Source organism: Apis florea, unplaced genomic scaffold, assembly GCF_048593485.1.
Source record: "Apis florea isolate Af1SG1 unplaced genomic scaffold, ASM4859348v1 contig_37_pilon, whole genome shotgun sequence".
In the NCBI taxonomy this organism is placed as follows: domain Eukaryota; kingdom Metazoa; phylum Arthropoda; class Insecta; order Hymenoptera; family Apidae; genus Apis; species Apis florea.
In genome coordinates, this window is record NW_028256861.1 from 2,349,164 (window position 1) to 2,364,293 (window position 15,130).

General features: G+C 25.4%; 2 protein-coding genes and 1 long non-coding RNA gene across 5 annotated transcripts in view; 2 read left to right on the top strand and 1 right to left on the bottom strand.

Moving 5' to 3' along the window:
* The window catches only part of CCAP-R (Crustacean cardioactive peptide receptor), an 82,330-nt gene extending 77,522 nt beyond the window's left edge, over window positions 1–4,808 (top strand). For both annotated transcript variants that reach the window (XM_086916191.1, XM_086916192.1), the window contains 2 exons: window positions 1,144–1,324; window positions 2,293–4,808. In XM_086916191.1, the coding sequence (XP_086772317.1) occupies window positions 1,144–1,324; window positions 2,293–2,488 (377 nt within the window). In that variant the 3' untranslated portion in view covers window positions 2,489–4,808. The remainder of the gene's footprint in view (window positions 1–1,143; window positions 1,325–2,292) is intronic.
* Window positions 598–5,865, bottom strand: LOC147656286 (uncharacterized). Of its 2 annotated transcripts, XR_015294795.1 has the most exons (3): window positions 5,555–5,865; window positions 2,257–2,456; window positions 598–1,317 (listed from the first exon to the last, which is right to left on the bottom strand). It is a non-coding gene; the product is annotated as an uncharacterized LOC147656286 (long non-coding RNA). The 2 variants fall into 2 exon arrangements; XR_015294794.1 differs by lacking the exon at window positions 5,555–5,865 and having other exon boundaries at window positions 2,257–2,876.
* A 2,054-nt stretch (window positions 5,866–7,919) lies between these two features.
* On the top strand, window positions 7,920–14,754 carry LOC100869334 (uncharacterized). Its single transcript, XM_012495298.3, has 8 exons — window positions 7,920–8,362; window positions 8,929–8,994; window positions 9,943–10,144; window positions 10,986–11,103; window positions 11,166–11,320; window positions 11,857–12,058; window positions 12,610–12,692; window positions 14,415–14,754. Exons 1-8 carry the CDS (start codon window positions 8,197–8,199, stop codon window positions 14,650–14,652), a joined length of 1,230 nt encoding a protein of 409 aa, XP_012350752.2. The 5' UTR covers window positions 7,920–8,196; the 3' UTR covers window positions 14,653–14,754.
* Window positions 14,755–15,130: the final 376 nt, after the last annotated feature.

The following is a 15,130-nucleotide window of genomic DNA, read 5'->3' on the forward strand; positions in this document are numbered from 1 at the left end:
ATCCGTCTCATTATCCCTTAACTATGTTTTCAATTATTTTCTTATTAGTTTCTCGAGTTAAACGAATTAAGATAAGCTTTTATCCGATTTTCTAGTATTTTGCTTAATCGTATTCTATTATTTATTCACGTTTATTCAGGAACGAGACAACACGATTTAAGTTTGTCAATTTCTCTTGGGAAATATTCATTGCATTCCTCGACGTTGTAAAAATGTAAAACTTGACGACATCTTGAAACTTACATAAATATTGCATTAAACTAGTTTTTTTTTTCTTTTTTCCTTAATAATTCTTTGTTAAAGAAGAGATTACTCTTATTTATCTCGACGTCAAAGATGTAGTAGCTGGATAATTTATTTTACTTGGTTACCAAGCATGAATATTCATGTCGTCGAGGAAAATGAGAAAAAAAGAAGGAGAGGAGATGGCGGGCGTGATGTTTTGCGAGGAAATTAATTTTGCAACTTTTACTCTCCACCCAACCGCGATAGATTTCCATTTTTTTTCTCATTCACGTTTTTTCCACAATCGTTCATTTAAAATTAATACGTACTTGCATCGATTAAAAGTTTGAAATGAGATTTTCAGTTATTATCTTGAATTTTCCAATAATTTTGTTGTTTAATTTTCGAAATTAATATTACAATGGTGGTTTTATTAATTTTTTCATATGCAATGGAATATTTTCACAAATGTTTAAATCCTTTCTAACAATTAAATATCCTTAATTCAAATGATATTTGTTATGTGTTAAATATAATAGTATATAATATCAAATGTATATATATATGTATGATAGTTACAACTTGAATATTTTATTGTGAAAAAAGAAAATAAAATAAAATATATGTAAATTCTTTCTATTAATAATTATTCTTAAATTATTTTGATATATGTCAAATATAACAGTGTTTGTATAATATCAAACATAATATATAGTACATATAATAGTTACAACTTAAATATTTTATTACAAAAAAAAATAGATAAATAAATTATGTATTTATTATGATGAACTATGTTTTAACACTGAACTTTCAAAATAATAATATTTAAAAGAATAATGGAAATAATAAAAAGATAATGTCAAACTAAGAATAATTTGAAGTTGTCTAATCAAAAACGATTTTTCCACGTTTCAGTATTCATTCTCTGTTGGAGCCCTTATATAGTGTTCGATCTCCTTCAAGTTTTCGGATATCTGCCAAAGACCCAAACTGTCGTCGCCGTTGCCACTTTCATTCAAAGTTTAACGACTTTGAATTCAGCTGCTAATCCAATAATATATTGTCTCTTCAGCACGTCATTTTGTAAAACTGTAAGGTAAGATATGAAAGCTTGGTGATTTAAGTAAAGTATCTCTTCGAGATTTGAATATATTAAAGAATTTGAGCTAAGAATAGGTCAATCGATTCTTTCGAAAATCAAAAAATTTTATATGTTCTTGAAACACTTTTGCTGATTTTTCTGATTTGAAACTTCTGAAAATTAATCAAACAATAATTTGTATAAATAATTTACGAGAATTTATATGACGATGTGAATTTAAACTATTTCTATTTAAACTTAGAATTTTTTTTATAATTGATGCGATTTTAAAAAATAAAGCGTAATATCGTTTATTCGAACCAATTAAGATCGAAATACATGTATATTTGTGTGTATTTATCCAGTTTATAAATATGGGAAATTAATTAATTACTTACTTCAATACAAAAATAATTATTGCTATAATTTAAAATATAGTATACATTATGCAAAATATTAATTTACTTTTGAAAAAAATACTTTCAAGTTTCACAATATACATTAAAAAAATAAAAAAAAAAAACAAATATATATAATATATAGGTTATGTTAAAAGAATATTTATTGTATATATTATATGATATGATAAATTTGTTATATTATTATTATAATGCTAGTGTAACATTGTTTTGAATAATCGAGATTTGGATAATTGATGTTCTATTTTTTTGTAAATCAAAGAATAATTAGTTTCATTATTGGTTAACTATAAATTTGGATTTAAAGAATTCTAATAATGTTAAGATTTTGAATTGAAAAAAACGAATATTCTTTAAAAAAAGAAAAAAAAAGAAATCTGGGTTCAAGACTTTTAAGATCTCACAAATCTCGCAATTCATTTTTAATTTGAATCAAGCATTCCATTCTAAAAAGATTAATTCAATTGTAAAAGAACAAAAAAATTCACAATATTATTTTATATAATTAATGCAAAAAAAAATACAAACCTGTTTAAACCAAACAGAATGATTCTAATTCAACAGAAATACACAAGTGATATCATGGGTTTCTGGATGGTGTGCGACGAATCCACATCATTGTTTCGGCACTGGTGCTCCAAACAGTAGCACAAGGACGACAGTGACGACATCTTTAACGGCTCAATCTTCGAGAAGAAGCGGTCACATCGCTATGTTACATTCTACATCTAGGAAACGAGTTATGGTGTCACTGGTGTAAGAAATGGACGATGAAAAAAAAAACTTTTCTTAAGTGAGATACACTTTAGATCTGCATAGAATTCTTTCATCGAAAAAATAGCTCCTTTTGAGCTTCGACGAAGAGACCACGAGTATATCATCAAAATTGTCAATGCTCCGTCTATCTTTCTCGTAGACGTGGATTTCTGAAATTTTCTTTTCGATCGTTTATCCATTCTTTTTTCTGTCTCAGGTATACGAAAAATTACGAAAAGAGATTGGAACTCTCTGTTACAGTACAAACTATATCTTTATATCAGTGCTGTTTAGCCTGCCATTTTGCAAATAAAGAAGCTTGCGGTTAACCAAAAGAGATGCCGAGGGTAAAACTTATAAAACTAGCCGAGTGAACGTTTAAAAGTTACTACAGTAGGCTCTGGGCCTGCTACATTGCTTTTTATCTAAAGCTTCTCGATATTGCCCGAAGTTAGCCGAACATTGCTTTCGACTATCCGAATGTTGACCGAAGTTTCACGATATTGCCCGAATGTTATTCGCGACTTATCGCTCTGTACGTACAAGCAACTACAACGTTCTGAATAACATCGACGTACATGATTAATATTAAAGTCATAATGCAGGAGAAAAATATGAATAAAATAAGTTTTTTATGCTCACATGATCAGTATTTCAAACGAATTTGATCGTGGTGTATGTTTTTTTCATCCTCTAATTAATCCTTTCAGAATCAATTTTTTTTTATCAATTACCTAATAATAGAATTGCTGTTTTTGTAAAAATAAAATGTATTAAAGTTTGAGACGTATTTCACCGAAAGGATATATATTCATTTAATAATTAATTGAAATATTTCATTGATTATATGCGATATCGTGAAAGGATTAAAACCAAAGATTGTTATATAAAATTTTAAAATTGAAATAGCAAATATAAATAGTCTATTAACAGTAGCATACGAAAAAGTGAAGATAGAAGACTTATAAAACCAAATAGAATTATCGATTTATTGAATAAATTTTACTTTGATGAAGCTGTTTCAAACATTTACAAACTTTCAGGAGGATGGAAGGAACATTAGCCTGGTGAATCGATCAATTTATGTGGAAAATGATACGCTCAAAATATACATATATGTACATATATACATAGCGAACATCAGCTTCATGTGTACATCATATACACATATGTGTCTATATACTGTACGTATGTTACACACATAAGCATACATATATATATATATATACGCAAATACAGGGTGGTTCAATAACTTCCATTATCTTGAATATCTCTTATATTTCTTTATAAAAGTTGTATTGTATAGCATGAGCCCATAATATGTATATAATAATTTTTTCATACGTAAAAGAATAACCTGGATACATCTAAAATATGATAAAATACAATAATGTAATTATAATAAAATAAATAAATGTTAAATAAACAATTTATATCAATTTTTAAAAAATCCTTGTGTGAAACGAATTGTCTTTCATAAATTGGGAAACAATTTGGCCATTGTTCTATCTTTCTTAGTAAAAATTTTCTACATAGCATATTTCTTTTTTATTTTTCAACATTTATTGAATTATTTTATGTTGATCACTGATAATCATTTACCATTAATAAGTTAAATAGAGAGCATCTATCAAAAAATCTTAATTCGTAGAATTATTTTTTTTTAATGAAAATATCAATTCAAATCTTCAATTTCGAAATTTTAAATTTTATTATTTTACCTACAGATGATAAAAGTTAGATGGTCAAAGTTATCAGACCACCTTGTATAAGTAGACACATACGTGTAATCATAAATGTGTAATATATTCATGTATTCCATTCGCTCATGATAGTTGCGAAAACGCCCCTGCCCTCGGGAGTGCAATTTTGCGAGCAATCTATGAGAACGATAAATCAATATTTTTCTCGACTCGATCGATGCGCATCCCTGTGAAACGTCGCAGTATATTGTACAGTATATTCATCTTTGTATCTCTAAATGACAGTGAATATCTTTATAGTATATCTACGGACTCTATTAAATGAAATTGAAAGTTCAACGATAAAGCGGATTTTCCCGTACAAAGATTCGATCGTCGATGAAATTGAATAGAGAATTTAATCGACCATTTCAACTTTCGACTGCGTATAGCGTGTCCATATTAAATTGTACTCTATATAAGTTACGTTTAAAGAGTAGTAGATGAAATTGTTTTTTAAAACTTGTTTTATTCTTTATTTATTGTATATTTTATTAAAAAAAGCAATATGTTACCACATATTTATATTTTCATCACTAAGGAATTTGTACATATTATCGAATAAATTCGTCCATAATGTAAGAACGTAATATTAATATATTTTTTTAACTCCTTATTTTCAGATAATTTAATAATTTATTTATTTATTTTTACAATTCACATTGCAGAAATAAGTGCAAAATCAATTTATGACGTAGATAAAAAAATTTATCTTCAGTTTTTTATTTTCATATCTAATTTTTAACTTCAAGAAGCTGTATGGAATTGTAAGAATGTAATCTAATTCAAGCTCAAATTGTTTCTAATTCAATTTTTATCGATATATTTGTGATATCTTTCTGATATAAAAAATAAAACCAAAAAAGAATATAATTGTATTTATTTATTTACTTAATATATGAAAAAAAAATTATTATCGTTTATTACAGTCATTATTATATCGAATCGATAATTGCAAAAAATCTCTGAATTTTTTAAATCAAATCTTTTCATTCATTAATTTTTCTGAGAAGCAATATCTCTTTTGATCAAAATCTCAAAGTTTTTCTCTTTCATTCGCAATATTTTTTTTTTTTTTCTTCTAAAAATTAATATTTCTTTTAGATAATTACAAAAGTTTCTCTCTCCGATAATTTCAATCTCATTTCAAATAATCTTTCTCTTTCATTATATTTACTCTATAAATCAATACTTTCCATGATCGCAAAAAGTTTCAAATCAAATTAATCATCCAATATCTGTTTGCACTTGACCAAATAATAACTACAATCAATCTTAACACAAACAATATTATCTCTCATCTTTGATTGCTCTAAGTGTGCAATTACCTAAATGTTCAGGTATCTGAAGCAACTCGTGGCTGAGGGATATTACCTACTTCATGATCGATACAATTAACTTCACTTCTAATTTGCCTGTTAATTTGTCTTCAAACACTCCTTCCACTCTCCTCCTCAGTTCTCCTTATTTCTCTCTTCCCCTTCCACACATTTTACGTAATTTCGCTCACGTCTCGAACTCGTAAATTCTTTACGAGGGTAGGCCCACGCACAAACGGACAAATCACACGGAAGGAAGGCCGCCACTGTGCGAAATAAAATTTCTTCGCGTTTCTCCATTTCCTTTTACGGCCTATGCTGGTTATAAAATTCAACGGCGTGGTGGCGCCACGATAGAGAAGGAGGGGATGCCTCGAAACGATCCTTTTCATCGTCTCTTATTTACTCGCTCGAAACGATTTGTAACCACGATTCCGCGAACCATAATTAATTTTAATCCAAATGCTTCTCATTTTGAACGATATTTCGTACGGGTTGCGGTTGCAAACTTTTAAAAAAAAGGTCAGACAAGAGCAAAATATTTAGCAAGAAACGAATAACTTTGGAAGAAGGATAAAAATTTTCCGTCGAAATTCTTCTCGTAAAAAATGTTAAAAAAGGGATTCTTGAATTATATTTTTAAGAATTTTATTGGTCATCGATTTTAAGTTAATTTAACGTTATTTTACTTTGAAATCTTTTTATTATATATCTGTAATTCTTAAGTTGATTGTTATTTATTGTATTATGCTTCTATGAACAAAAAATAAATTTGTAGTTCGTATTTCTTACTTCAGATGTCTCTATTTTTGATTTCACGAATTTGAATATAAATGAATTTCATATCAAATGATTTTTTATAAAAATAATTATTAAGTTTAGCCGATAATTAAAATTAAAGAACTCAAGATTCATTGTTGGTTTAATTTAAAAATTTATCATGTTTGATGACTCAATAAAGTACAATTTATTTCCGAAATTGTGAAATCAAAAATAGATGGAAAAATAATTTATTTCTTATTATTTATTTCACAATTATATTGTAATTTTTAGATAAACAAAAATATTGAGTATATATAATGATTTAAATTTTAGATTTATTGTCAAATAATTATATATAACTTTTTCAAATATACAATTCTTATATTTATTATCATATCATTATTAATATTAAATTTTTTTTCTTTTTTTTAATTGTCACATTGTAAAATACGTATGCAAGCATGAATTACGTAATTCTTTTTCTACGCAAAATCATTTTAAGCGGATGAGAATTCGACTTTACTCGAGGACTATAAGAAATACAAAAAAAATTTTCAGATAAAAGTTGTTTCTTTTCATTTTCACTATCGTCTGGTAAAATTGTTTGTACAATTAAAAAAATTAATAATTTTGTTTTTCAATTCAACAAAGGATCTTTTCTTGTAAGAATAATCAAAATTCAACAAATATATCTTATCATAATTAAAATATTTAATCAATTGTTACCGATTATTCGTTTATTTTTTATATATTCATAAAAACCAATTGATAAAACAATTTATATTAATAATATATAACGCAAATATTCAATTTTATATATATTAATATATAAATATTCAACTCGTATAACTTCAAGCTTTAAATTCACATCCAATATTATTATTATTTCATATTTTGTTACATATTATAAATTATAAGTGGTTCCACGAATTTATGAAATTGGACACTTCGTACGCAATTTAATTAAAATTTGAAGTACGTTAATAAATTGATATAGAAGATTAATTTTAAATAAAAAAAAAAAAAAAAAAAAAGAACGAAAAATGCTCAAGAATCTCATATTTCCAGGTAACATCAACTCAAAGTAAACCAAGACGTAATATCTTTAACGTCATTATAACTGACAAGTTTTTTCGAAGAAGATACACTTTTATAAATTTTCATCCGCTTTCATCTTGCTTATATCATAAAAAAGTTACGTAAAGTTATCAACAATGATAAAATATAATGTCTCGCAAAGGTATTTGAATAAAAAGAAAAATTTATCTTTTTTTTAAAATTTTTATTCGATGCGAAATCTCACGCATCATCTATTCACGCGTGAATAGCACAAACGTGAAAAGATTAAAACTTGATGTATTGTTATAGAGCGAAAAAGAAATTATATTCTTTTTTAAATTAGTATTTTAAATTATTTAAATTATTTTTAATTATTTTACGGTAAATTTCTTATTTTTTTTTTGTAAAAATATAATCTCATTTAAATATTATTTCAAATCAATTAAATAAGTTAATAAAACATAATAAAGTTCAATAAATATTCTATAAGCAAAAGAAACAAGAATTTGAATTTGTTTCTTGCACAATTAATAGAAATATAAATTTCCTAACTCCTTACCGTTATAACATCAAACAAATAACGAGCAACTAGCGATTACTCGAGGCAATCAGGGAAAATTTCAGAGTATCAGGATCGCTGTCTTTCGTTCGTGAAACATTTCTTTTCATCCTACTTTTTAAAAAATACCTTCCACGATATTATGTAAAAGTAAAAAAAAAAAAAAAAACCATCATTTCTCGTGATCCAGGTCGAAGTGGACCTGCTGATCCATTTCAAGAACATCCTCTAACACCCCTTTATTTATCGACAATAGTCACAATCTCTCAACATGTCTTGCGTACATTATCAGCAATCAAATCCGTCGAAGGAGAGAAATTACTTCGATGGCCAATACAGTAACCGTTACAATTTACTTCCGCAATATACACCGCGATCTGACAATTATAGAAGCGGTGGGTATCGTGACTTCGTATCCGAGGCGGCCAATTCATTACGTAAGCATCGATCAACTATGTTCCAAAGTTTGAACGAAAATCTTTGATTAATAATTTAATTCTTTCGAGACGAATTGGAGTAATGGTTTTGACAAATTTGATATAACAATCGCACGAAGTACAGAATAAATAGGTTAAAATCTGAATTCAACCTAAATGGAATTATGTATTTCAGTAAATCTCGTTATATAATTTAAATATCATTAGATTCAAAATCTAAAAATCTTCGATATTGTATAAAGTAATTTTTCAATCTTCTAGACAATTTATAATTGTAACTATTTCAATTATATATTATTTGAAAAGCTACATTAGATTTTGTTTTCTCTGTATATTTCATTTTTATGACTATAATAAATATACATATACATCAAATATTCAAATAATTTAATTAATGGATTACAAATAAGCAGATTACTTTATGATGATTACTCGATTAATGATTATTATGCTTACTTTCAATAATTCTGTTACATTCAAAATAATAAAATTATTATTATTATTATGAAAAATACATTATTTGAATTAATTATTTTGTATTTCATTTTTGCAATTTCCAATCTCAGGTTATTGTACCACAGGATGGAGAGAATTAGAATTTCAAGGGAATCAAGTGGAAACTCCAACATCAGGTAAAATAGTTAATAAAGTTTTCTAAAAAAAAATTCACGATGCGAGCGCCTCTCTTTGTGGGTAGAGATATAAGGATACTAGAAATGCGTGAGCACGTATGCATTTATGGAAAGAATGATCCTTTTGACGCTTTAAACATCTCGATGTCAAATACTGTATGTGTTTCCTATATTTCCGTTATCGATTATTTATGTAATGTATCATAGTAGTTGAAATATTTTTTTACGTATGCTGCTTTTGATGGGATTAATAAAAATTTTTTTTTTATTTATGACAACTCTAATTGAAAATTTTATTATAAAGAAATTATTCGTCATGACATACAGAATCCACTAATTTTTGAAATCTATTGCACCTCAAAATGTACAAACGTAAGTTTTTATTAAGTTATGGATACATTTTTAACCAAATTCTTAATTGAAAATTTTTGTTACAAATGAAATTCACTAATGATAATATATAGAATTTACTAACGTTTGAAGTTTAAACATTAACCTCAAAAAATCATACAAACATAGATTTCTATTAAATTATACATATATTTTGTAATGTTTAACAATATTATTTAAAAATTTTTTTCTAATCGTATATATTAATGTTTCAGGTAATTTGATTATTAAAGTTCAAACTTCTAGATTCTTGTGAAGTTGCCAAAATTTTTAGAACATAGTAATAAAATAATAATTTCTGAAATGCTTCTTCGTGCAAATTGCTTTTGAGAACAAATTATCTATAATAAAATTATAATGATCCATATTATATTTAATTATGCGAAAAATAATTAATTCGTTATGATAATGAATAATTAAATTAATGACTGACATAACCTCAAGAAAAAGATATAATTTCTTCTAATAACACTTTATAGCAGTATCGTATTATATACGATTCTATTTAAAAATTTTTTAAATATATAAAATATTAAAAATTTTCATTTATTTTGTTAGGAAGAGGTGAAGCATCTTATGGAGATGCTCGATTACAATCAGGAAGGACTGCACCGACCTATAAGCAGGAGACGACAAAACATGGGGACGCGATCGTGATGGAGAAGATACAAACGAAAATGAAATTCCTGGAGGACAGCAATATTGTGATGCAGACGCGTAATCAAAATCTTATCACCGAGAACAAAGCCCTCACGTCACAGTGAGTATATTAATACGCGGACAATGGACAAATCTTAATCAATATTCTTCTGGCTTGCATCTGAATAGACGAATCAGTTGAAAAAGAAAAAAAAAAACAAAGAAAAAAATTGAAAAAACATAAGACTACGTTCTCTTCTGCTTCGTCATTACTTGCATTATCGACTATAAATTTTCTCTATTCTTCGAGAGATTTTCATCATTAATTTTATTATATAGGATATTAATATAATTGTGGAACGAAGTTTAGAGATCAAAACAAATGTAAAAATTGATACAAATATCGATTAAAGTTTATTTATTAAGTTACGATTATAGATGTTTATGCATTATAATTAAAGAAGCGGAAGTTAAATAAATATTTAATTCGTCCTCTACTATCGTAATGAATATTTTATTTTAGATATTTTTGCATGTTACGTCTTATAAATTTTTTTACATCTCTCATAAAACATTCGTAGTTTAGTTACGAGCAAATGAAATTAATTCGAGATTAAGAAATGATTAATTTTGCATAAAATAATCATTAAAAATATTGAATGATAATTGATTGATTTATTTTCATATTAAAACAATATTATTAAATCTTGCTTTGAATAGAAACACAATTTAAAAAACCTCATTAACAATTTTTCATTAATAATGAAATCTCTTTAAACATATTATTCATATTTTAAAATCTACGCTAAAAAAAAGACAACGAGTCATATTTCTCAATATCTAATATTATCATCTTTAAATTTAATTCTAATTCTAAGCAATTAAGTATTTTTTTTTTTTTCATATTTTTAGAGAAAATACAGATTTCAAGCGTTGAATAATCTTGATTATTCTTTTGTTAGATTGAAAGAAGAAAGGAGTGAGATAAAAAGATTAGAGAAGAGGTTGACGTTGCTTCGAGAGGAGCTCGATTTTGAAAGATCGAAGATTGAGGAGATAAAGAAAGAAGCAGAAGATGGAGTACGAATGTCTAAAAACAGTTTGATTTCTTCTAGAAATTACATTTCAGTATGATCTTTCAGAAAAGACAAATGTCAATGGGTAGAAATATCGAAACATCAACTACGAATATCATGCATAAGGCTGATCGTGGAGTACAAGTTTGGGCAGTATGCATGGGTTGTCAAAGAAAATTGGAAAGTTGTGAGAAACAACCTCCTACTGTCACAATTACGAAGTAAATACCATATCCTTTATGTCGTTATTCTTCTTTTCGTATTCAATAATTTGTTCGAACAATTCGAAATATATTAAAGAAAAGATAGAACAATTAGTTTTAAATAATGTTCATATAATAGAAACATATCTGGAGAGTTATCTAGCTTTGAATTGTTAGAATAATTTTTTATTTTGAACATAATATTATTGAATAACTGCCAAGAGCAATTGTTCAACTCTCAACATTTTTAATTTTTAAATACATATTTATAATTATAATTTTAATAATATACATAACAATTAATTTCAAGCATAATTTTAATATTAAAAATTAACAAAATATATTTTTATTGTTTATGTAAAAAAATATAATAATTCAAATATTTGAAAAGTGAGAAATTAAAAATAATAAAATAATTAAAGAATTATATGAAAAGATAAATAAATCTAAGTATATATATCTAAGTATATTAATGCCATGTAGCATTAGTACCGTTTCACTGATAATCATTATTTTGAAGTGTTCATATTTTTAAAATAACATAATTGCAATAGGTCAGAATTGGAAGTATTGGAAAAGGATATGCAAACTCTTCGAGATACCATAATCGCACGAGAGGAAGCATGGGATAAGGCAATGGAACGAGAGCATAATTATAGGCAACAGTTGACAAGATTAACTACAGAGACGATCACAGCTCGTCATCTTTCGGAAACTCGCAACGACGAACTCAAAGTTGCGACAAACACATTAATGGTAATGATGTTAAGATTTATTAAATGCATATTATGATCTGTAATTATATATTTTAAATGCACACCATGACTTATATATTAATTATAATTTATTTAATTTACTTATTAATTTACTTATTAGTAAATTATAGTTATAATTTATTTAATTTTTATTTCTTTCTTCATAAAAATTTCATTGACATAATGATAAAGTTCTGATTGAAATGAAATTGAACGTAATATAAATAATTTGATTTTTTTATGACAAACGCTTTATTAATTGCAGTATTTGAAAAATGATAAAATAAAAATAATAGAAAGAATAGATAAATAATGTATAAGTTTATTAAATATAAATATAAAGTATAATTAATATATTTTATATATAATGATCATGTGTCTCATAAGTCTTTATATCTTCTATATGATTAATATTTCAAAACAGTATTGTATTTATTCATATTATATTATTCTTGTGATGATAAATAAATTAACTAAAAATTTAAAAAATAATACAAAAACATTGTATATACATATAATAATTCGAATTAATCATGATTAATTCAATTTCAGGAGAAGGAATCAGAGTTGAAGTCGTTACAGAAGGACAACTTGTACCTGAACAAATTAATCGCGAAACTGTACAATTATCAAAGGTGAACAATATCACTTTATTTCTCTTATATTGAGAGTAGATACAATTTTATGCTCATTAAATTTCGATTACAACTTCAATTTCCTCTGATGTCGAGAACTTCTAACAATTAATTTCTTGAAATAACACGATGCAATAAGGTAAAAAAATAAAGAAAAAACAAAATATAAATCAACAGGAATGTTCGTTAGAACGATAAACAGAGCATAAGCAAGAGAAAGGGAGTAAAAAATAAAATCGCACGGTATAGAGTTATTCTCACTTTTTGTTGGAGAATATAACATAGCATGGTAATCCTTATCGGTTAAAACGAGTTACATTCTCCGCATTTTAGTCGTTTCATTAGCGAAACGTTCTCCATAATGTACCGTCGAGAATGTCGCTTCTTCGTAACGAGAAGAGCGAGCTTTTCTCTTTGCAGACCGAAGATTTCCCTTCGCTTGTCTGTTCCTACGTGCAATAGTAATTTTCTATATGTATAGCTATATGTATAGCGTGATCTTAAGACATTAATTCCTTAATACTTTTGCATGGCAAATACAATTTTAATTTAATTATATATTTATTTCTATGAATTCAAAAATTACGATATATATAGCTAACGTAATTCGAAAATTAAGATATTAATTTTTTAATAATTAATTTCATGATCAAATCTTACGTAATAAATAATACAATTTATATAATTATAATAGAATAATTTACAGTAAGTAATAGTAATATACGTAGTAATTAATTTACATAGTAAATAATTTAATTTATTTTTTTATCATCATTTTTATAATTTATATTATAGAAAAAATGCAATTATCTATAAATACAATGGATATATATATATATTTAAGTCTGTATTATAAGATGATAATTTTAGTGATATTAATGATAAGTATAAAAATTCTATTAAATTTTTATCATGGATAAGAAACTCTTTTTATACTTATACAATAATTTTTCAATCAATGATATTAATTAATTAATAAATTATAAGTTATTAATTATTAATTATAAGTTATAAATTGTAGGTTATATATACAATAATATATGTATATTATATCAAAAATCTTATAAAGAATTGTATTGATACTAAATATTCGTTCACATCTCATAAACAATTTTTTCAAGTTGTATAAAGTTTGTTAACAAAGAAAATGGAATCAAATAAACATAAATTATAAATAAAATTCTAAAATAGAATTTTATAATCTACAATTTATAATCTATTTGTTAACTATATTGGCTCATAATTTATTTTACAAATACAAAAGAATCTTATCTATTATATATAAATATTTATGATTGGTGTTTAATCTTTTCTCTTAATCTCTTTTCTTATATAAAAACATTAACAACAAAATTCTTGAAAATTACTTTTCGAAAATATTTCTTAAAAGTGGATCTCTGAAAAGTGCTCCGAAAATGAAAATTATTTTTCAATTATTCTGAATATCAACTTATGCAAAATATTAAACGTTCTTAAATACATATTTGCTACTATATCAAAATATATAACTTATAAAAAATATACACGCACATCTGTCATTATTATTATAATTTATTATTATAAAAAAATTTTTAATATTTTAGCATATTAATGAAAATTTAGCGAAGAAAGTTAATGGGTTAAATATGAACATCGATTAATGCAGCCTTTCGAAGTATTTTATTTCTTGGAAGAGACACCAATATTTCTTTTATAAAAGGACTGTTTGACTTGTAATTACAGGGGACAAGAGGGATGTCAAAGGAACATTTTGGCAGCTGAATTAAATGAGAAAGATCAAAGATTTATCGAAGAAATCATTCGACGAATAAACGGGAAAAGTAAGCAGAAACCAAAATCGAAAAGTTGCTGTTCAGCAGAGAAAACAGTACATTGTTGCTCTCATCAATCTACTCCTCGTGAGAAGAGTTCGAGATCCACAAGAGAGCAGTCAGGTTATTCGAAAGAGATAAAACGGTAATGGTGACTTTATATAAAAGTCTTTTATAATATCAAAATCTTTTATTGAAAATGAAAAATCATAAATTTGTATATAAAAAAAAAAAAAAATTTTAAGGACAAACTAAGTTTTAATTTCGTTAAATAATTATTTTTTATTATTTTAATCATCATTTAATCATACAATATGTATACACACTTTACGAGAAAAATATTTATGAAAAAAGGAATTACTTTTTTATATAGTAATATATAATAGTATATATAATATATATATTTATATTTTCTATATTATCGACTGTTGAAATGTTAATATCGATTAATCAAAAACAAATCTTTAAAATAATTTTAAAAATATTGAAAATTATAATATTTTAATTTTTTATAGATTATTTGTATAGATTATTTTTATTTGCATAATTTTTTTTCATATCTGACTGATGCTATGCGATAAAATTTAAAGTGTATGCGTAATTTTTGATTTATGTGTTTTTTGATCG

Bases quoted from the DNA above. Each gene is read 5' to 3' on its own strand.
- LOC100869334 (XM_012495298.3), top strand. From the start codon at position 8,197: ATGTCTTGCGTACATTATCAGCAATCAAATCCGTCGAAGGAGAGAAAT. The intron at 10,145-10,985 runs GTGAGTATATTA...TTCTTTTGTTAG, and splicing joins AACAAAGCCCTCACGTCACA to ATTGAAAGAAGAAAGGAGTG. The intron at 12,693-14,414 runs GTGAACAATATC...TTGTAATTACAG, and splicing joins AAACTGTACAATTATCAAAG to GGGACAAGAGGGATGTCAAA.